Source organism: Mesoplodon densirostris, chromosome X (assembly GCF_025265405.1).
Source record: "Mesoplodon densirostris isolate mMesDen1 chromosome X, mMesDen1 primary haplotype, whole genome shotgun sequence".
NCBI classification, from domain to species: Eukaryota; Metazoa; Chordata; class Mammalia; order Artiodactyla; family Ziphiidae; genus Mesoplodon; species Mesoplodon densirostris.
In genome coordinates this window covers 73,468,214-73,492,201 of record NC_082681.1, presented here as the reverse complement: position 1 = coordinate 73,492,201, position 23,988 = coordinate 73,468,214, and the positions used below count along the sequence as shown (strand labels likewise).

At 37.5% G+C, this 23,988-nt stretch overlaps 1 protein-coding gene across 6 annotated transcripts in view; it reads right to left on the bottom strand.

Annotated features, from left to right (window-relative positions):
* The window catches only part of ATRX (ATRX chromatin remodeler), a 236,528-nt gene that overhangs the window by 173,427 nt on the left and 39,113 nt on the right, over window positions 1–23,988 (bottom strand). For all 6 annotated transcript variants that reach the window (XM_060088120.1, XM_060088116.1, XM_060088118.1 and 3 more), the window contains one exon: window positions 5,332–5,444. In XM_060088120.1, the coding sequence (XP_059944103.1) occupies window positions 5,332–5,347 (16 nt within the window). In that variant the 5' untranslated portion in view covers window positions 5,348–5,444. The remainder of the gene's footprint in view (window positions 1–5,331; window positions 5,445–23,988) is intronic.

The window sequence follows — 23,988 nt, the reverse complement described above, 5'->3', positions numbered from 1 at the left end:
ATATTCCTCTGTCCCCATTTTGTTTGACTTTGTGTTTCTTTCTATACATCAGGCAAAACAGGTACCTCTCCCGGTCTTGAAGGCATAACCTCAGTTAAGAGCATCCCCTGTGTAGTCTGCGTGTGCCAGGCAGCTTTGGCAAGTCGGCTGGAGCCAGTAAGTCATGGGCCGGGGGGTCCTGGGGCACTGTACACTCAGGCTGCCTTGGTAGGACGCCTATAGCTTGTGTGGGCCAGAGGTATGCTGAGGTGGCCTTGGAAGGCTAGCTAGAAAACATGGACTATGTTCCCACTTGTGCTATCAAGGTAAAGGAGGAACACAAAACATGGTGCTCTCTAGCGCCTTCAACACTGGAGATAGTTCCAGCAGTTCCCTGCCCATTTAGCAGACACTCTAGGGTTAGTAAGTGGATTTCCTTCATGTACAGTCTAGGGCCCCTTTATTTTTATTTTATTTATTTTATTTATTTATTTTTTTTTTTGCGGTACATGGGCCTCTCACTGTTGTGGCCTCTCCCGCTGCGGAGCACAGGCTCTGGACGCACAGGCTCAGCAGCCATGGCTCACGGGCCCAGCCACTCCGTGGCATGTGGGATCTTCCCCGACCGGGGCACGAACCCGTGTCCCCTGCATTGGCAGGCAGACTCCCAACCACTGCACCACCAAGGGAGCCCTAGGTCCCCTTTAAACCACTGCTTTTTCTCTGTGCCCCAGGGGAGGCGGGTCTGTACACAGGCCCCTTAGTGATATCCCTCGCTACGGCAGTACACCACACTGAAGTGGGGTTCCCATCAATACTCTCTCTCTGTCTCCTACCAATCTCTATGTGGTCCTTGTATCATCTGTTGTGGAGAAGCTGTTTAATCAGACCTCAGTTCTTCTGAAAGAGGCATTGCTCTTTACGTAGCTGTAGATTCGGTGTGTCTGTGGGGAGGGGTGAGATCAGGGTCTTCCTACCACCTTGGACCAAATGCTGAGTTTTATGCTGGTTCAACCTTAGTCGCAAGAAGGCTATCAGAAGTAGTGGGGTTGCAAGCTCAAACAGCATATCCAGAAGGACAGAGCTATCCAAGGCTTAAATTCCACTGATGGAGCTAACTGGCACCTTTCCTAAGGAAAAAAGGTTTAACAATTGGGAATTCAGCCATTAATACTTCTTTCTTCCATGGGTTGACCCTACTCCAGTTTGTGTCTGCTTTGTGTCACTGTTCAGTTTCTTCACATCATTGTGTTCAGTATTTTGGCCAGAATTAATAATTGGTATCTGTGAGAGATATCTGTTTATCCATACAGAGCTACTCTGCCACTACCAGAAGCAGAACTCCCCAACTAACTACTGAATATAGAACTGTGACAATATGATTTCATTCTAAAGACAAAAGGAACTTTAAATATTTAACACTAGTTAGGTTTCTTTATTGTGATGGTTTGGTTTGCAAATTTGAAACTACGTGGATACAATGAAGACTAATCAACTGAGTACATAAACTGAGGATAATGGGAGCCACCTTTCTTTCTGTTGCAGTAAGAAGTTAAAATACAAAAAGAGGAAGACTAGAATGATGTCTGTAGTCCAAAGTAAAATTAAAAGTATCAATATCAATGCATGAAAACATAACACATATATTGGCTTTCTCTGCTAAAGGGCCTGGAAGCAGACATCCTGGTGGCAATGAGCACATCATACACCCAGATATTGCCTTCTAAATACCATATCCCACTAAAAGGAATCAGAACTCCTTGGAGAAATAACTGATTCCAGGGCTGGGGAAGGGACAGTGCAAAGTAAATAATGAACATTTTGTGAGAGCAGAAAGTAAGAAAGTGCTCAAGGTTGATGAAGACTTGTGAAAAGGTCTGCAGGAGCCATACAAAAGGGGTTCCCGCTAGCCAATACTGGTACAATTTGGATATTAAAATAATGACAGTAAGAAAATGTTCATGGAAAAAGAAAAAAAAAGTATATAATAATATAAACAAATGAATACAGAGCGTAGAAATGTAACCTTCTCCCTTATAGTAATATGCCAACTAAAACACAGGAGGAGTGATAGATCAGAACATCATGATTTTGAACCCAACATAGTAACATATCATTGAGCCAAGAATCGTGAATGGATGTGGTGTAGGCAGAATTTCTAGGAATGGTCCCCAAGATTTCATGATCCCAAATCTTCAGAACCTGTGAATGTGAGGAAATAACACTCCCAAGGTTTTGCTATGTAAAATGGCACAGTTGACCTTAAAAATGGGAGCTCACTGGGGAGTGGTGAGAAGGAGGGGGTCTAACCTAATCACATGAGACCTTTAAAGTAGAAAAATGACTCCAGCTCGTGCAGAAGGTGTAGAGAAGCAAGCAAAAGTATAAGTCAGAGAAATTCAAAGCATGAGGAAGACACAACGTGTTTTTGCTGTCTCTGTAGATGGAGGGGGCCATGTGAGAGGAAATTAAGGAGCTGAGAGGATCCTGGCCAATAGTCAGCAAGAAATGGGGACCTCAGGCCTACAAGCACAATGAATTGAATTCTGCCAACAACCTGAATGAGCATGGAAATGGATTTTTCCACAGAGTCTCCAGAAAGGAACATAGTCTTACTGTCACTTTGACTTAGACCTTGTGATTCCCTGAGCAGAGCTCATCAAAACCCACCTGGACTCCAAACCTACAGAACTATGAGATAATAAATTTGGGTTGGGACTTCCCTGGTGGTGCAGTGGTTAAGAATCCACCTGCCAATGTGGGGGACGCGGGTTTGATCCCTGCTCCAGGAAGACCCAACATGCTGCAGAGCAACTAAGCCCATGTGCCACAACTACTCAGCCTGCGCTCTAGAGTCTGCAAGCCACAACTACTGAGCCCACATGCCACAACTAGTGAAGCCTGCACACCTAGAGTCCTGGAGTCCATGCTCCGCAGCAAGGGAAGCCACTGCAATGAGAAGCCTGCACACCACAACGAAGAGTAGACCCCGCTCGCCACAACTAGAGAAAGCCCACGTGCAGCAATGAAGACCCAATGCAGCCATAAATAAATAAATAATCTGGGTTGTTTTAAGCTGCTTAGTTTGTGGTAATTTGCAGTAAGAAACCATAAAAGCTAACTTCTGATGATGAAAAGAATACCTAAGGGGGCTTCCCTGGTGGCGCAGTGGTTGAGGGTCTGCCTGCCGATGCAGGGGACATGGGTTTGTGCCCCCATCCAGGACGATCCCACATGCCATGGTGCAGCTGGGCCTGTGAGCCATGGTCGCTAGGCATGCACGTCTGGAGCCTGTGCTCCACAACGGGAAAGGCCACAGCAGTGAGAGGCCCGCGTACCGTAAAAAAAAAAAAAAAAGAATACCTAAGTTAATTTCAAAGTAATCTTCAACAAATTACTTATTAGTTACAAAGGAATAAATCATACCTTTACAGTGGCTTAACCTAGAAAAACAACCATAACCAAATAACCTAAGTTAACATCACCAATGAACGGGGAGATTACATCACGTGCCATGTGATATGATGTATGGACAAGAACATAACGCCGCTTACATGGCAATCCTGCCAAAAATTAAAAATCCCAATCTAATTATAACTAATCAGACAAATCCACACTGAGGGACAACCACCAAAATAATATATCTGTACATTTGAAAAATGTTATGGTTCCAGCTTGTTTCAGATTTGAAAAGGCTAAAGACCAAATAACTATATACAATGTGGCATCTTCAACTGGATCCTGGACTTGGTGGGGGGGGAAGTTACCTATGAAAACACTGTTGGGGCAATTTATGAATTAAGACTACAGACTGTGGATTAGATAAAAGTACGTATTTCATTTTATTCACCTATTTATCCCTCCCATTGTTATTTATAACTTCCTGTATTTTGGTGTCACCATTTCGAATTATTTTCCTTCTCATTTAAGAAAACCCTTTAGTATTTCCTCTAGTGTCGGTGTGCTGACATCAAGTTCTCACTTTTTATCTTTATTCCACCTTCACATTTCAAAGATGTTTTCACTGAGAAAACTTTGACGCTGGCAATTATTTTCACTTGTCACTTTAAATAAATAATTTCTTCATCATCCAGCTTCTAACATTCCTGTCGTCAAATGAGCTATCAGTGTTATTGTTGTTCAGAAACATTCAACATTCAAAAAGCAAAGACATTTTTCTTCTGGCTGCTCCTAAGATTGTTCTCTTTGTTTTCGTTCTTTAGGAGTTTAATTATGGTATTCATAGTTGTAGTTTTCTATTTATCCTGCGTGGGGTTCACAGTGTTTCATGAATCTACAGCTTGATGTCTTTCTTCACTTTTATAAAATGCTCAGCGAGGGACTTCCCTGGTGGTCCGGTGGTAAAGAACCCGCCTTACAATGCAGGGGATGCAGGTTTGATCCCCTGGTCAGGGAGCTAAGATCCCACATGCCATGGGGCAACTAAGCCCGAGTGCCACAACTACTGAGCTTGCGCACCTCAACAAGAGAGCCTGCATGCTGCAAACTACAGAGCCCACGTGCCCTGGAGTCTGCGTGCCACAACTAGAGAAGAGAAAATCCTCACGCCACAGCTAGAAAGAAGCCCAAGTGCCACAATGAAAGAGCCGGCACACCACAACTAAGTCCCGACACAGCCAAAAATAAATAAATCTTTAAACAAAAAAAAGAAAATGCTCAGTGAATATCTCGTCAAACTCAGCTTCTGACCCATTCTCTCTTTTCTCCTTCTGGTACTCTAATTACACATATGGCTGAACTTTTCACTGTGATCTACCACTCTTCACCCTTTTTGTACATATTGTGTTTGTGTGCAAGTACGTGTGTGTGTGTGTGTGTGTGTGTATTCACCTCTTATATATGTGGCTACCCTTAAAAACCTCAAAACAAACGATGGTAATCATCATATATAATACAAGATACTTCTAAAAAGGAAAAAGGGAGGTAGAGAGGAAATCTTGTTTTTTATTAAAAAAATTTATGTACCAAATCTACTCAAAGAAGTTATCAAACAACATAAAAATGTAACTCATAATACATGAATAACTTCTAGGATAATATATTTCTGTACTATTCCTACAACTTCTAATACTACCTATTTTAAACAGTTAACATTCATCACCCACCTCTATAAAACATTTCCATTACACACAAAACCCTAAGTATATGCTTCTCTAAGCACCTATAACCATAAAACCTTACACTTTTTACTTATCTGAATTAAAATCTCAAGTATCAGATATTATCTAACTACTAGATACACAGGGGCTATTAAAGACTTTAATAACTGCACCTGCTCAAAAATAAATGGAAAATAGACTAGAAGATGTTACACATCCTTTGTCAATTTACCTGTGCTTTGGTTCATCACAAGTCTTGGAGGAGAACTTGTTTCTTCAGATTCTTCTGATGAGTGTGCCAGAAAGTCATGAAGCTTCTGCACCAATGTATTCAACTTGCTTTCACTGTCAAAATAAAAATTTTAAGAATATCCTAACTTACCAGGTCATATATTAAATTAAATATAAAGTTTAACAAACTGAAAATATATCTACACTGAAAGTGGTCTGAAAAAATGCATACTCAAAATAAGAATTAAAGAAAATGAATTTTCTGTATTTCACTGAGGATATGAAAACATGAGTAACAAAATCTACCTGTACACTTACCTACAATCAAAGTATAATTCAAGGACTGTGATAAACCATAATGTAAAAGAATATACAACTATACTCCAATATAAAATTAAATTATTTTAAAAAAGTATAATTCAAGGACTGTGATAAACCATAACAGAAAATATGAAAAAGAATGCATCTATATGCATATATGTATAACTGAATCACTTTTCTGTACAACAGAAATTAACACTGTAAAATAACTATACTTGAATAAAATAAATTAAAAAATTAAAAAAGTACTATTCAAGGAAAATGCTGGTAGTATGAGATTTTGCTCTACATCATTTAAAATAATAATCCAGTAATTTATCAAATATATTTCCTGAGCACTTAGTCTCTGGAAGCCTTCAGTAGTTCTTTTGTTTATTATTCTATTTTCTGCTTAGAACATAATAAATGTATAAATGACAAACACTAAGATGAATAAAACATAGAACAGGACCTAGAAGAGCTCACAGATTCCCATGGAAATATTTATGTAACTAAATTATTACAGCATATCCTATTAAGTTACATAATAAGTGTATCTGTAATCCAAAAACAGGGTTATAAAAAGTTAAAAGTTTAAAATGAAGAAAATAAACATATACCCCATTTCTAATAAAAGATTTCCTAAACTTAAAAGCAAGAAAGAAGATAGATAAAACTGATTTCATTATAATTCAAAACTTCTGTGTATGAAAAGATATCATCAAGAAAGTGAAGGGACAACCCACATAGCTGATGACAACTATTTTCAAATCATATATCTGAAAAGGCATTAATAATCCTTTTATAAAATATATACCCTTTTAATAATGTAAAGAATTCTTACAATTAAACAGTAAAAAGGTAAACCCAATTTGAAATGGGTTTTAAAGAACTTAGATATACAACAACTCAAAAACAAAAAACCAAACAACCCAATTGAAAAACGGGCAGAAGACCTAAATAGACATTTCTCCAAAGAAGACATACAGATGGCCAGCAGGCACATGAAAAGATGCTCAACATCGCTAATTATTGTAAATCAAAACTACAATGCAGTACCACCTCATACCAGTCAGAATGGCCACCATTAAAAAGTCTACAAATAACAACTGATGGAGAGGGTGTGGAGAAAAGGGAACCCTCCTACACTGTTGGTAGGAATATAAGTTGGTGCAGCCACTGTGGAAAACAGTATGGAGGTTCCTCAGAAAACTAAAATAGAATTACCATATGATCCAGCAATCCTACTCTTGGGCATATATCCAGACAAAACTATAATTCAAAAAGATACATGCACCCCTATGTTCATAGCAGCATTATTCAGAATAGCCAAAACGTGGGAACAACCTAAATGTCCACTGACAGATGAAAGGATAAAGAAAATGTGGTACATATATACAACGAAATACTACTTAGCCATAAAAAAGAACAAAATCATGCCATTTGCAGCAACACGCATGCAACTAGAGATCACCATACTAAGTGAAGTAACTCAGGAAGAGAAAGACAAATACCACGTGATATCACTTATATGTGGAATCTAAAATATGACATAAATGAACCTATGTATGAAACAAAAACAGAATCACAGACATAGAGAGCAGACTGGTGGTTGTCAAGGGGGAGGGCGTTGAGGGGGGATAGAGTGGGAGGTTGGGGGTAGCAGATGTAAGATTTTATATATAGAATGAACAAACAAGGTCCTACTGTATAGCACAGAGAACTATATTCAATATCCTATGATAGACCATAATGGAAAAGAATATTTTTAAAAAAGAATGTATATATATGTATAACTGAATCACTTTGCTGTGCAGCAGAAATCAACACAACATTGTAAGTCAACTCTACCTCGATAAAAAAAATAAGTTAGATATACAATTCTAAGAATGTACACAAATAGGAAGCACATGAAAAAATGCTCAAGATTATTCATCATTAGAGCAAAATATAAATCAAAACCACAATGAGATACTATTTTACACTCTTTAGAATGGATATGATAATAATTTTTTAAAAATAAGGGTTGGCAAGGATGGAAAGAAACTGGAACTCACATACACTGCTGGTGGGAATGTAAAATGGGACAGTCAGTACGAAAAACATTTTAGTAGTAATTCAAAAAGTTAAACACAGAGTTACCAAATAACCCAGCAATTCGACTCCTAAATATATACCCAAGAGAAAGAAAACATATGCCCACGCTCAAAAAACTATACAGCAAAGTTCATAGCAGCAATATTCGTAACAGCCAAAAAGTGAAAAGTACCCAAATATCCATCAACTGATGAAGAGACAATGGGATATTATACCCCAATTAAAAGGAATGAAATATTCATCTATACTAAGCATGGATGAACATTGGAAACTTTGTGCTAAAAAATGCAGACACAGGGCTTCCCTGATAGTGCAGTGGTTGAGAGTCCACCTGCCGATGCAGGGGACACGGGTTCGTGCCCCGGTCCGGGAAGATCCCACATGCCGTGGAGCGGCTGGGCCGGTGAGCCATGGCCACTGAGCCTGTGCGTCTGGAGCCTGTGCTCCGCAACGGGAGAGGCCACAACAGTGAGAGGCCCATGTACCGCAAAAAAAAAAAAAAAAAAAAAAAAAAAATTTAGGAAACAGGTAACATCTCGGTCAGCCCTTCATAGGCCAGATACCACCCTGATTCAAGCAGGGTGCTGGGCTCCAAACCCAGTGGCCCCTCTGTACCGTTTTTCTACATTTGGTTAGGAAGATCCCAAGATATTTAGTGAACGAAAAAGAAATGAAATTAACGGGCATACTGCAACTAGACATTGTGTGTGGGATTTTGGTTTTTTTTGGTGGAGAGGGTTGTTTTAAATAATCTTGAAACAAACTTGACTCTAGAATATAGGTACCAAAAGAGGGTATGGTTTCTACTTTTTGCCATAACCTTCCTTTGGAAATGAGTCAGATGTACAAACAAATTATCATCAAGTCACTCAGTATCCTTAATCTTCAATTAGATAATGGAACCAGAGGAAAAGATGCTACATGTCAACCAATGGGACACAATATTCCTGGTAACCAAAATTTAAAAATAAGAATGGATGATGTCATTCTACATCTTGTTCCATCAACAGATTACCAAACAGCAAAAGCATTGTACTTTAGAAATGAAAGAGTACAGCAAACCAGCATAATGATGATTATCACACTCATTCCTAGAATTCACAGCAATCCAACCACAAAGCCAGCTATCACATGAATTCATACTGTAGCTGAACAAGGTCAAGACTATGGATAAATCAATGCAGCCCATTAATAGTACCTCAATATGCAAAAATTAAAACGAGAGGATACAATCAGAACTTTTTTGTTCTCTGAAGGACAGCATTCTTAGGAATGAACATATTTGTGTAATATTATACATTATGAGACCAGCTAGAAGTCCAATGGTGAAAAAAAAATTGATACTTAAAAAATTTGCCCATTCATTTGAAAAATCTTCTCTAAGGGCAGATGTGATATTTGGAAATAGCCAAATGTCATTTAGAGTCAAGTATGGTGAATAATGAAAGATTATCAGGTGCATTAAAATTAGTTTTTGCCAAAATCCAAAGTATTCCTGAAGACTTAATTTCTTGCATGTCTTCTACATTGGTTACAAAAGGAGAATTCTTGAAGTATCCTCAGGAATGACATCATCATTGGTTTCAGTATGGCCTCCAAGGGTGACTATTTAGAAGGGAAATATTCATTCATTTATAAAAGCTCTGATGTCAGCTTTTAAAATCTGCCTCATTTCTAGAGTCATACATTGGAGATGGTCCTTGGAATTAAGTCTTATTTGTGGAAATGATATTTTAAACACACCAAATAAACTGTTTAAAAGACAACACTTATCAACCCTTTTGTAAAATGAAGGATCTTTTCCTAAGGCAAAACTGCACACATTAACTTATCAGTTTTATAATTGTGAACTATTCTAAGTTATTTTTATTAAATCCAGATGTGGCTGTCACTCTGTTCCTCCTCCACCAAAATGTGAAGCTTACTCCATCAGTACTATATACATTACTTAATTCTAGGTTCTAGGTATAAGTCCTTAAAATGATACTTAAAGAGTAGTTAAAAATCTTGACTGAAGAAGAATCTGATCAGCCTTCATACTCACAAACACACAATTACAACATGGGTTTGATGTAAATGACCAATGACATCTAATCTACCTATCTTCAAGAGGACCAAAAAAATTCTAAATTCCTAATGTAACCTAACCATATCATAAATGACTGGATTTCAGACAAGTTTTAAGTACTAATGTCAGTGTTTTTAACTATGGGCCATTTTCTTCACCCTGAATGTTTTACAACATTTCTTCCATGAGAAATGTGGAGTTCTAACAATTACTAGTGTTTCACCTCTTTTGCATTATTTGAAGAAGTATATGTGTAAAGGAGCTAGCCTTTTTTAAATTAAACTTTTCATTTTGAGATAATCATAGATTCACATGCAATTGTAAGAAAGATCCTGTGTATGCATTACCCAGTCTTCCACAATAGTAACATCCTAAACTATTTTTCCAGAATTCCCTGGTTGGCCAGTGGTTAGGACACAGCACTTTCACTACTGTGGGCACAAGTTCAATCCCTGTTTGGGGAACTAGTATCCCACGAGCCTCATGGCATGGCCAAACAAAAACAAAACAAAAACTATTTTTCATTTTCCCCCATTCATCTACCTGCTCACACAGATGGGTGGCTGTCTTCTAGCAATGGACCATATAGAGGCTCTAAAATTTGGACATATGTTCATGAGTATACTGACCAAAAATGGTCTTTTTAATAAACAAATCATTGGTAATTAACTTTACATTTTGTTCACTTAACAACTATTTAAAATAGCATATTATAATCCAAACTGGAAAGGAACAGTAAACTTATCTTTGTCCACAGATGACATCTTACATGTACAAAACCTTAAAGATACCACAAAAAATTCTTAACAGTTAATACACAAATTCAGTAAAGTTGGTGAATACAAAATTCACATGCAAAAATCAGCTGCATTTTCCCACACTAACAATGAACAATCCAAAAAGGAAATTAAAAAAAAAATGCCATTTACAATAGCATCAAGAAGAATTAAGTATTTAAGAATAAATTTAACCAAGGAGTTGAAAGACTTATGGAGAGCTGCAAAACAGCAATACTTTCACTGCTGAAAGAAATTAAAGACACAAATTAATATTGTTAAGATGACAATACTACCCAAAGTGATCTAGAGATTCAATTCAACTCCTATCAAAATTCCAACAGTTATTTCACAGACATAGTAAATTCCATCCTAAAATTCACGATGAATCTCAAAGAATCTTGAACAGCCAAAACAGTTGTGAAATACAACAAAATTAAAGAACTCACAATTCCTGACTTCAAAATTAACTGCAAAAGCAACAAGGATTTACGGTATAACACAGAGAACTACATTCAATATCATGTAATAACCTATAATGGAAAATAATCTGAAAAAAAATATATATATATATAAACTGAACTACCTTCCTGTAAACCTGAAACTAACACAATATGGGAAATCAACTATATTTAAATTAAAAAAAAACTAACTGCAGAGCTAAAATAATCAAAACAGTATGGTACTGGCAAAAGGACAATCATATAGAACAATGGAATAGAGAACCCAGAAATAAAGCCTTGCATATATGTGGTCAACTGATTTTCAAGAAGGGTATCAACAACATTCAATGGGAAAAGGACAGTCTTTTCAACAGGGGGTGCTGGAAAAAAATGAATAACCAAATGCAAAAGAATAAAGTGGACGCCTGCTTCACACCACATATGAAAATTAAGTCAAGATACATCAAAGACCTAAAAATAGTAGCTAAAACTATGAAACTCTTTAAAGAAAATAGAGGGGGAATCTTCATGACATTGGATTTGGTCATGCTTTCTTGAATATGATACCAAAAGCACAGACAACAACAAAAAAATAAACTGGATTTCATCAAAATGAAAAACTTTTGTGCATCAAAGGTCACTATCAAGAGAAAAAAAGACAATCTACAGAATGGGAGAAAGTATTTCTGAATCATATATCTGAAATGGTACTGATAACCAGAAAACATAAAGAAATCCTATAACTCAACTACAAAAAAACCAAACAACCAAATACAAAAATGGGCAAAGGCACAGCAATCAGATAAGGAAAAGAAATAAAAGGTATCTGAATTGGAAGGGAAGAGGTAAAACTGTGATTATGTGCAGATGACATGATACTCTATACAAATATTCCTAAAGAGGCCACAAAAAACACTATTAGAACTAATAAATGAATTGAGCAAGGTAGAAAGATACAAGATTAATATACAGATAGCTATTGCATTTCTGGGGACTTCCCTGGTGGTCCAGTGGCTAAGACTCTGCGCTCCCAATGCAGGGGGCCCTGGTTCGATCCCTGGTCAGGGAACTAGATCCCACATGCTGCAACTAAAAAGATCCTGCATGCTGCAACTAAAGATCCTGCACGCCACAATGAAGATCCCGCACAAGGCAATGAAGATCCCACATGCTGCAACTAAGACCTGATCCAGCCAAATAAATAAATATTTTTTTTAAAAAAAGAAAAAAGAAATCTGTTGCACTTCTTTACACTAACGATGAAATATCAGAAAGAGAAAGTAAAAAAATCCGATTTAAAATAGCATCCAAGAAGTTCCCAAGTGGTCCAATGGTTAGGACTCAGTGCTTTCACTGCCATGGCCTGGGTTCAATTCCTGTTCTGAAACTAAGATCCTGCAAACTGAACGGTGCAGCCAAAGAAATAAACAAAACTTAAAATTAAGATAATTTTTAAAAATAAATAATATGACATAATAGCATACAAAAAAATAAAATACCTAGGAAAAAAACCTAGGAGGTCAATGACCTATACCCTGAGAACTATAAAACACGGAAAAAGGAAACTGAGAACTAGGAAAAAGGAAACTGAAGTTGACTCAAAGAAATGGAAAGATATTCCATGCTCTTGGTTTGGAAGAATAAATATTGGTAAAATGGCCATACTATCCAAAGCAATCTACAGATTTAATATGATCCTTATAAAATTACCCATGACATTCTTCACAGGACTAGACCACATAATCCTAAAAGTAACAGGGAACCACAAAAGACCTGGAATTGCCAAAGAAATCCTAAGGGAAAAGAACAAAGCTGGAGGCATAACTCTCCCAAATTTCAAACGATACTATAAAGCTACAGTAATAAAAACGGTGTGGTATTGGCACAAAAACAGACATATAGATCAATGTAACACAATAGAGAGCCCAGAAATAAACCCACACACCTAGGGTCAATCAACCTTCAACAAAGGAGGCAAGAATATACAATGGAGAAAAGACAGTCTCTTCAACAAGTGGTGTTTGGAAAGCTGGACAACCTCATGTAAATCAATGAAGTTAGAACATTCCCTCGTACCATATACAAAAAAAAAAAAATAAATAAAATAAAGACCTAAACATGAGACACAACACCATAAAACTCCTAGAAGAGAGCATAGGTAAAACATTCTCTGACATAAATCATACCAATATTTTCTTAGGTCAGTCTGCCAAGGCAATAGAAATAAAAACAAAAATAATAAAATGGGACCTAATCAAACATAAAACCTTTTACACAACAAAGGAAACCATGAACAAAGTAAAAAGAAAACCTATGGACTCAGAAAAAATATGTGCATGTGATGCGACCAACAAGGGATTAATGTCAAAAACATACAAACAGCTCATACGACTCAATAGAAAAAAAACAAACAACCCAATCAAAAAATGAGCAGAAGACCTAAACAGACATTTCTCCAAAAAAGAAATGGACAACAGGCACATGAAAAGATGCTCAACGTTGCTAATTATTAGAGAAAAGCAAATCAAAACTGCAATGAGGTATCACCTCACACCAGTCAGAATGGCCATCAGCAAAAGTCTACAAATAGTAAATGCTGGAGAGGATGTGGAGAAAAAGGAACCTTCCTATACTGATGGTGCGAATGTAAACTGGTGCAGCCACTATAAAAAACAGTATGGAGGTTCCTTCAAAAACTAAAACTACAGTTACCATACAATCCACCAATCCCACTCCTGGACATATATCTGGAAAAGACGAAAACTCTAATTCAAAAACACACATGCAGCACAATGCTCATAAAAGGCCGATTTACAATAGCCAAGACATGGCTAATTGTCCATCAACAGATGAATGGATAAAGAACATGTGGTATATATACACAATGGTATATTACTCAGCCATAAAAAAGGAATGAAATAATGCCATTTGCAGCAACATGGATGGAGCTACAGATTATCATACGGAGACAGAAAAGGGCTAATATTATATAATACTATGTTTGTGTGAAATCTAAAAAACAATACAAATGAATCTAAATATAACATAGAAAAAAACCCACAGACATAGTAAACAAACTTATGGTTACCAAAGGGTAAGGGGGAGGGATAAATTAGGAGTATGGGATTATGAGATACATACCACTATATATAAAACAAACAACAAGGATTTACTGTATAGCACAGGGAACAATACTTAATATCTTGTAATAACCTATAATGGAAAAGAATCTCAAAAATAATATATATATACATACACATGTACACATATAGGGTTGGCCAAAGAGTTCACTCTGTTTTTTGCATAAGATGGCTCTACTAGCACTTAGTCACCTTTAACTTCATTCGAAACAATTTTGTTAGACTATATTGTGACAGCTATCATATCAGCATGCATTCAAAAAAAGACTTACTAAAATTGGTGAATTTTTTGGTAGCCATTTTAATATCAAACATGGATAAAAAAGCAACATTTTTTGCATAATATGCTTTATTATTTCAAGAAAGGTAAAAATGCAAGTGAAATGCACAAAAAGATATGTTCTGTGTATGGAGAAGGTGCTGTGACTGATCAAATGTGTCAAAAGTGATTTACGAAGTTTCCTGCTAGAGACTGCTTGCTGGATGATGCTCCAGGATCGGGTAGGCCAGTTGAAGTTGATAGCAATCAAGACATTAATTGAGAACAATCAACATTATACCACGTGGGAGATAGCCAACATACTCAAAATGTCCACATCAAGCGTTGAAATCATTTGCACCAGCTTGGTTATGTGAATTGCTCTGATGTTTGGGTTCCACATAATTTAAGCGAAAAACAACCTTCTTGATGGTGTTTCCACATGCGATTCTTTACTTAAACGTAATGAAAATGTTCCATTTTTAAAACAAATTGTGACAGGCAATGAAAAGTAGATACTGTACAACAATGTAGAACAGAAGAGATTGTGGGGCAAGCGAAATGAACCACCACTAGCCACACCAAAGGTCAGTCTTCATTCAAAGAAAGTGATGTTGTGTATATGGTGGGATTGGAAGGGAGTCCTCTATTATGAGCTCCTTCCGTAAAACTAAACAATTAATTCCAACAAGTTCTGCTCCCAGTTAGACCAACTGAAAGCAGCACTCGACAAAAAGCATCCAGAATTAGTCAACAGAAAACGCATAATCTTCCATCAGGATAACGCAATCCAGCATGTTTCTTTGATGACGAGGCAAAAACTGTTATAGCTTGGCTGGGAAGTTCTGATTCATCCGCTGCATTCACCAGATATTGAATCTTCAGATTTCCATTTATTTCGGTCTTTACAAAATTCTCTTAATGGAAATAATTTCAGTTCTCTGCAAGACTGTAAAAGGCACATGGAACAGTTCTTTGCTCAAAAAGATAAAAAGTTTTGGGAAGACAGGATTATGAAGTTGCCTGAAAAATGGCAGACGGTAGTGGAACAAAACGGTGACTACGTTGTTCAATACAGTTCTTGGTGAAAATGAAAAATGTGTCTTTTATTTTTACTTAAAAACTGAAGGAACATTTTGGGCAACCCATTATATGCACACATATATATGTGTATGTATACGTAAAATTGAATCACTTTTCTGTACACCTGAAAGTAGCACAGTATTTTAAATCAACATACTTCAATAAAAAATAAAATAATATATGCAGTTCAACAAAAAAAATTAATGGGCAAAGGACTTGAATAGACATTTCTCCAAAGAAGACATACAAATAACCAATAAACACACAAAAGGATGTTCTACATCACTAGTCATTAGGGAAATACAAATTAGAACCATAATGAGATAACACTTCACACCCCTTAAGAGGCTATTAACCCCCACCCACGCAAAAAAAAAGAGTAAAGAAAATAACAAGTGTTGGTGAGGATGTGGAGAAACTGGAACCCTGAGTGTGATGCTGTTAGGAATATCAAATGGTGCACCCACTGTGGAAAAACAGTGTAGCAGTACCTCAAAAAGATAAACATAGAACTGCCATATGATCCAGTAATTCTACTTCTAAGTATATACCAAAAGAAATGAAAGCTGGGACCCAGACAGATACTTATACATCAATGTTCATAACAGCATTATTCACAAGAGCCAAAAAGGGAAAATAACCAATATATCCATCAACAACAGATGAATGGATAAGTAAAATTTAATATACATATTTTTCATTTTCACCAAGAACTTTATTGAACAATGTAGTCACCATTTTGTTCCACTATCTTCTGACATTTTTCAGGCAACCTTATAATTCCATCTTCCCAAAACCTTTTATCTTTTTGAGCAAAGAACTGTTCCACGTGCCTTTTACAGTCTTCCAGAGAATTGAAATTTTTTCCATTAAGAGAATTTTGTAAAGATCGAAATAAATGCAAATCCGAAGGTGCAATGTCTGGTGAATGCAGCAGATGAATCAGAACTTCCCAGGAAAGCTGTAACAGTTTTTATCTGGTAATCAAAGAAACATGCTGGCTTGTGTTATCCTGATGGAAGATTATGCATTTTCTGTTGACTAATTCTGGACACTGTTTGTCGAGTGCTGCTTTCAGTTGGTCTAACTGGAAGCAGAACTTGTTGGAATTAATTGTTTGGTTTTCCGGTAGGAGCTCATAATAGAGGACTCCCTTCCAATCCCACCATATACACAACATCACCTTCTTTGGATGAAGACTGACCTTTGGTGTGGCTGGTGGTGGTTCATTTAGCTTGCCCCACGATCTCTTCTGTTCCACATTACTATACAGTATCTACTTTTTATGGCCTGTCACAATTTGTTTAAAAATGGAACATTTTCGTTACGTTTAAGTAGAGAATCGCACGTGGAAACACAGTCAAGGTTTTTTTTTTTTTTGCTTAAGTTATGTGGAATCCAAACATCAAAGCAATTCACATAACCAAGCTGGTGCAAATTATTTTCAACGCTTGATTTGGACATTTTGAGTATGTCAGCTATCTCCCATGTGGTGAAACGTTGATTGTTCTCAATTAATGTCTCGATTTGCTCACTGTCAACTTCAACTGGCCTACCTGACCGGGGAGCATCATCCAGCAAGAAATCTCTAGCACGAAACTTCACAAACCACTTTTGACACATTCGATCAGTCACAGCACCTTCTCCATACACAGAACATATCTTTTTGTGCATTTCACTTGCATTTTTACCTTTCTTGAAATAATAAAGCATATTATACCAAAAATGTTGCTTTTTTTTATCCATGTTCGATATTAAAATGGCTACCAAAAAATTCACCAATTTTGATGTCTTTTTTTGAATGCATGCTAATATGACAGCTGTCACAATACAATCTAACAAAATTGTTTCAAATGAAGTTAAAGACAACTAAGTGCTACTAGAACCATCTTACGGAAAAAACTGAACAAACCTTTGGGCCAACCCAATACACACGGTATAAAAGGAATGATATTCCCTAAAAAAGAATGAAATTCTGATACATGCTACACCACAGATGAACTTTGAAAACATTATACTAACTAAAATAAGCCAGGCACAACAAAAGGAGAAACATTGTATAATTCCACTTAGATGAGGGTCCTAGAGTAGTCAAATTCACAGAGACAGAAAGCACAATACAGGGTTGGAGCGGGGAGGGAATGCAGAGTTATTGTTTAATGGGTACAGAGTTTCTGTTTTGGAGATGATGAAAAAGATCTGGAAATGGAGAGTGCGGATGGTTACAAAGGACTGCCAATGTAGTTAATGCCACTGAATTGTACCCTTAAAACTGACTAAAACAGTAAATTTTTAAAAGATATTTGATATATCAGGCAAATATTAAAACAAAGCTCGTGCAGTGTGTGGCCACTAAAGCTATGAATGAAGACATGTACAAACTGCAGTACTGTTTGTACTAGAGAAAATTTGAAAATAACCTAATTATCCATAAAAAAACGGATAGACAGATTATACATTCACCAGACGGATGACCATATATGAATTAAATGAATGAACTAGAGCCATTTGTATCAATATAGATACATCAGAAAATAGTTCAAATGGAACTTAAGCTTTAGCTACAATACTCTAATAACTTAAAAGTCTGAAGGAAATGTAATTAATTTTAACTAACATATTATTCTAATAATAAAGCAACTTAGCTTGCAGGAAGTACCTGAGGAGTCCTGAGTGGAGCTAGTTTGCACCTCCTGGCTCAGGAGAATGGGGGTCAGGGGTTAGAAGGGGTAAGGCAAAGCACCCCTCCCAGGACCAAGTGCCCTGCTTCCCACACAAGACACTGTTCCCAAGGCCAACCATGGCTACCATTCAGCAGCTAATAGGAAAATGGCTTTGATGAATATATGAAGGAAGAGTAAAGACTTTGAGGAATACATGAAGGCAAGAGGAGTGGAATTGGCACTGTGAAAAATGGATGCAATGGCCAAGCCAGACTGTGTCGTCACTTCTGACAGCAAATCTCTCACCACAAAAACTGAAAGCACCTTGAAAACAGTTTTCTTGAAAACTGGAAGAGAAGTTTGAAGAAACTACAGCTGTTGGTAGAAAAACTCAGACTGTCTTCAACTGAGAATGCATTATGAACAATGTAACCTGTACTAGGATTATGAAAAGGTATCATAAAAATTGCAACATCACTTTAGAGAGGAACTAGCTTGTTAAACAAGCTCAGTTCGATGAGCAAATCTTCACAATACTTCTTTTTTTCATTACTGTATTCTATTATCTCTATCACACACAATTTGCATGCAACTATTTCCAAGCATTGACTTAATTAGGATCATCCCAACATAGAAAATCATAAAGATGCCACCAAAAGAAACTACTAGAGTTCCGGCAGAGAGCACGGTAAGAAGCGGATCGTGGCCTTCTAGACCGGGGCTCTCCAGGCCCTCCGGCCTCTGGTCGGCAGGAGAACTGGGGAGCCCCCGGGACAGGCTCAGGCTGAGTCTTGCCGAGCCCCAGAGCCCTCGCCACAGCCGCCCACTGGCAGGGCCCGAGCCTGGAAGCAGCAACGAACTGCTCCCCCACCCCCACCTCCGCGACCTAATGGCGGCGGCCCCTCAGAGCCCAGATCCCACCTACTGCCGGGTCTCTTGACCCCACGCTGCAGGGGTTAGGCGAAGCCTCCGGCAGACCACCGAGGACATGGCGCCTTTGGGCGTCGGGCATGGCAGGGCGAGAAGAATGGCAGCCACTGGAACGCCGCGGAGGGCTGTTAGAGCCTCGAGGGCCCGGGAAGGGGGGGTCTACGTGGACGCCAGCTCAGCGACCATTAGGCCTTGGAGCCCGCGCGGATCCGGGACCTGAGGTGACCTCTCTGCCCCAGTTGGACGAGACCTCACCTCGTCCGGACAACGACGGACAAAGGCCTTAACGGGCCCGGAAGGTGAGCGGAGCCCCGTTGGACAATGGGTAGGACATTAGCGGGTCATCGGGCGGTTGGTCATCGTTCTACCAAGACCTCGATGTCAGAAGATAGAAATGGTAGAATAAAGTACCACATGTGGCCAATAGGAAGTGCCAGCCACCCTTTGGGAAGATTTACTGGCCGTTTATAGAAGGCCTGTGTATATAATATGAAAAAGCTGCTCTCAACTTTCCCCTCAACCTTTCAAAAGAAAACTTTTCGCTACACATAGGCCTTCTAGATGTGAAGAGGTTGCCGACGTATGATAGAGTTAAAGTCACATGTCTTGTAAATGCCCATTTGTTTCTTTAAAAAAAACGTAGAAAAGAAATGTCTTCTGGAAATGACTTTTCGAAATGGAGTTGTTTGACCACCTCTAGAGGTGACATCAGGAGCCACAGAGGTCCACGTTTGTTCAGTGGGTTAGAGGACATGGAATGGAAGACGTTGTGGAGGAAGAAAAGAAGGTTCTGTGCCAGACTGGTCACAGTTAGAAGACATTTGCATATTAGAATCATTGTTTTGTGTGTGCATTTTACTCCTTACTACTGTATATGTAGTTGACAATAAGTACTTTTTTGAAATATCTAGTCTTTCTAGATGTTCTAAAGTGCCTGATATATGTTCAAAGTAGAGATAGTAAAAAGACATTTTGTAAATATCTTTTTGTTAAAATTCGTATGAAATGTTCTTTTGGGGGGGGCAGGGGTCGCCAAACCACCTTTTTGAACAGTACGCAGTATGCACTGTGTTTGTTTGTGCACTGGTTCAAGGTCGGGGGGAGGAGAAGGAAGTGCAAAGAGCTCTGTGCCAGTGTGTTTACAGTGAGGCAAGATTAACCATTGTCTTTTTTATGTTCCTGCATTTGTTTCACTTTGCTGTGTATATAATGTGTATAATGGACAAATGAGTCCTAATTTACAGCACCTAGTCTTTCTAGATGTTAAAGAGGTTGCCAGTGTATGACAAAAATAGAGTTAGTAAATAATACATTTTGTACATTTTGTGTTAAAATTTCTAGGAAAGACTGTCTTCTGAAAATTTGAGCATGATAGCCCTCTGGGTTGGTGGAGGGGGGAGAGAGAGAAGAGGGTTGGTCTTAGAATGTCTAGAATGCTGGTATTTTGAAGACACTTCCAGATTATAACTGTTACATGTGTGCAGTTCATTCAGTATTGCTCTGTATATAGTGGACAAATTAAGTCCTTATTTGAAACATCTAGTCCATCTAGATGTTTAGAAGTGCCCAACGTATGTTAAATGTAGAGGTAGTAAAATATCACTTTGTAAATATCTTTTTGCTAAAATTCACAGGAAGTACTCTTTGGGAATGTTAAATGTTAAACCACCTCTCTGAGCAGTATACTATTGTTTATACTTGTTCAGTGGTTTGGAGGAGGGAGGGAAAGAATTGCAAAAGGTAATATGCTAGTGTGTTCATACCTGGACATTTTCACACAAAACCATTTTTTGTATGCTCATTTTGTTTTGCTGTGTATATAGTGTATATAATGGACAAATTGAGTCCTAGTTTTGCAACATCTAGTCTCTAGATGTTAAAGGGGTTGCCAGTGTATGACAAAGTAGTAAAATTAGCACATTTTGTATACTTTATTGAAATTCATAGGAATGCTTGTCTTCTGTAAATGACTTTTGGATATGAATTTGTTGAACCACCTCTAAGCATTACACATGCATGTACTTGTCCACTGGATTGGCAGTGGAGAGAAGGAAGTGAGGGAGGAAATGGTTCAGGCCAAAATGGTCATATTTAGAAGATACCTCAGATTATAACCATTGTTACATGTGTGCAATTTTATTTAACACTGCTGTGTACATAGTGGACAAGTAAGTTCTTATATGAAATATCTATTCTTTCTAGATGTTTAGAAGTGCTTGATGTATTTAAAAGTAGTTTCAGTAGAATAATGCTTCTTGTAAATAGCTTTTAAAAACTGATGGGAAATACTGTCTTTGGAAATGGAATTGTTAAACCTCCTCTCTGAACATTATACTCTGTGCTTGTTCATTGGGTTTAGGGAGGTGGGAGGGAAAGATTGCAAAAGATGTTTTGCTAGCAGGTACTAGAACATTTCAACTTATCCATTGCTCTATATGTTACATGCATTTTGTTTAACTTTACTGTATATATTTTGTATATACTGGACCAATGGGTCCCAATTTTATAATATCTAGTCTCTAGGTATTAAAGAGGTTGCCAATGTATGACAAAAGTAGAGTTAGTAAACTAACACATTTTGTACACTTTGTGTTAAAATTCATTGAAAGGCCGTCTTCTGAAAAGGGCCTTTGGAAGTGAAATTGTAAATCACATCTAAGTGACACCTGTGCCTGTACTTGCCCAATGTTGGATGGATGGCAGAAAGGAGGTACTGGGAGAAATGAAGTGTTCTAGATTAGAATGTTCCTACGTAGAAGACACTTTCAGATCTAACCATTGTTACATGTGTGCAGTTTATTCAACACTACTATGTATATAGTGGACAAACTTAAGTCCTTATTTGAAACATCTAGTCTTTCTAGATATTTAGAAGTGCACAAATTATGTTAAAAGTAGAGGTAGTGAAGTAACATGTTTGGTAGATATATCCTTTTGTTAAAATTCATATGAAATACTGTCTTTTAGAAATGGAGTGATCAAAATGATCAAACCACCTCTCTGAGCAGTACACATTATTTTATTTGTGTTGGTTCAGGGAGAAAGAAGAAAGTGTAAAGGGCTTTATACCAAGACTAACCATTGTCTGGTGTGTCTCTGCATTTTGTTTTACTTGGCTGTGTACATAGTGTACATAAAGGACAGAGGGTCCAAATTTACAACATCTAGTCTTCCTAGATGTTAAAGAGGTTGCCAGTGTATGACAAAAATAGCCGATAAATACATTGTGTACACTTTGTGTTAGAATTCATAGGAAAGACTTCTGAAAACAACTGGAGGAAGTAAAATTGTTAAAATCCCCTCTAAGCATTACAGATGCTTATTATTCTTGTCCACTGGGTTGATAGAGATGAGAAGAGGAAGCTTCTAGGCCAGAGTGTTCCTGTTTAGGAGACACTTTGTGACTATAGCCTTTGTGTGCAGTTTCTTCAGTGCTACTACGTGTATACATAGTGGACAAACTTAAATCTGTATTTGAAACATCTAATCTTTCTAGATGTGTAAAAGTGCACAACATATGTGGAAAATAGAGAGTTAAAAGTAAGACCTTTTAAGTGTTTTTTTTTCTGTTAATTCATAGGAATGGTTGTATTGGGGGAGTGGAAATTGTTAAACTTGAGTCTTGGAGAGTAAGCTGACTATTCACTGGGTGGTGGGGAGGCGGGGAGCGGACAGGGAAGGAAGTACAGAGAAGGGATCTGTGCCCATGAGTCTTTAGACAAGTTCAGATTGTCTAACCATTGTTCTACTTGTGTGTTTTAGTTAATATTGCTGTGTATTAAAGAATAAGCAAGTCCTAATGCCCAAAGTATATTAAAAGTAGAAGTAGTAAAATAACCCCTTAATAAATGCCCTTTTGTTGGTTTTTAGGAAGGGCTGTGTCTTCTGGGAGCGTCTATGTTAATCCACCTCTTGGAGCTAGATATAGTCCTGTACTTAGTCGCTGATATGCTGGAGGAGGGGTAAGAGGAAGGGTGAAGGGAAGGGCTCTTAGCTAACATCTCCATATCTAGAAGACAGTTTTAGGTTATAACCATAGGTCTAAATGTGCATTTTTGTAAAGTACCAATGCTTATTATGGACAAGGTTCATTCATTATTTTGCAACATCTAGGCTTTTTAGGAGTCCTGAGGTGACAATATATGATAAAAAGTAGAGCTAGTGAATTAACCAATTTGTAAATATCTTTGTTATAATTGGTAAAAAAGTAGCATCTTGGACATGGAATTGTTAAACCATCTGAGAAATGTACACCAGGACTTGTTCATTAGGTTGGCAGCAGAGGGGCAGAAGGAAGTATAAAAGGGAGGGAAGTATGTGGATGTGTTCCTTTTTATACTTTGATGATAACCATTGATGTGTGTGCATCTCTTAGCTGTACTATAGGAATACATTGTTAAGTAATTCAGTGGAAACACCTCCTTGCTAATATTTTAATAGTTTAGATCAGATAATGTATCCTCTTAAAAGCATTATACTTTGGGTACTGTGTTGTTTTATGTCTCATTTTTAATTGAACTTTAAGGGAATGTAGTATTTTAATCATAACTCTGCCAATATCTTTATCTAGAGGCCTGTTGCCATTTTTGTCTTTTCTGAAGCTTTTGTCGCCAAGAAAGGATTACATTTTTTTCCCTTCCAGATTGAGTTGGTGTAGTGTATTTTTGGTTATCAAAATACTCATAGCTTTGGGACTTTGAAATGGTAAATATTCATGATGTGTGAAAAAGCATGATACATAACTGTATGATCTTAATTACATAAAAATGGATGCTTAGTTGTGTTTAAATACACAAACGAGACCTAGAAGGACACATCAGATGGTAAACTGCTTGTGATGATGGATGACTTTGTTTTTTGCTTCTTGTGTTCTTTGGTTTCCTATTATGCACATGTTAA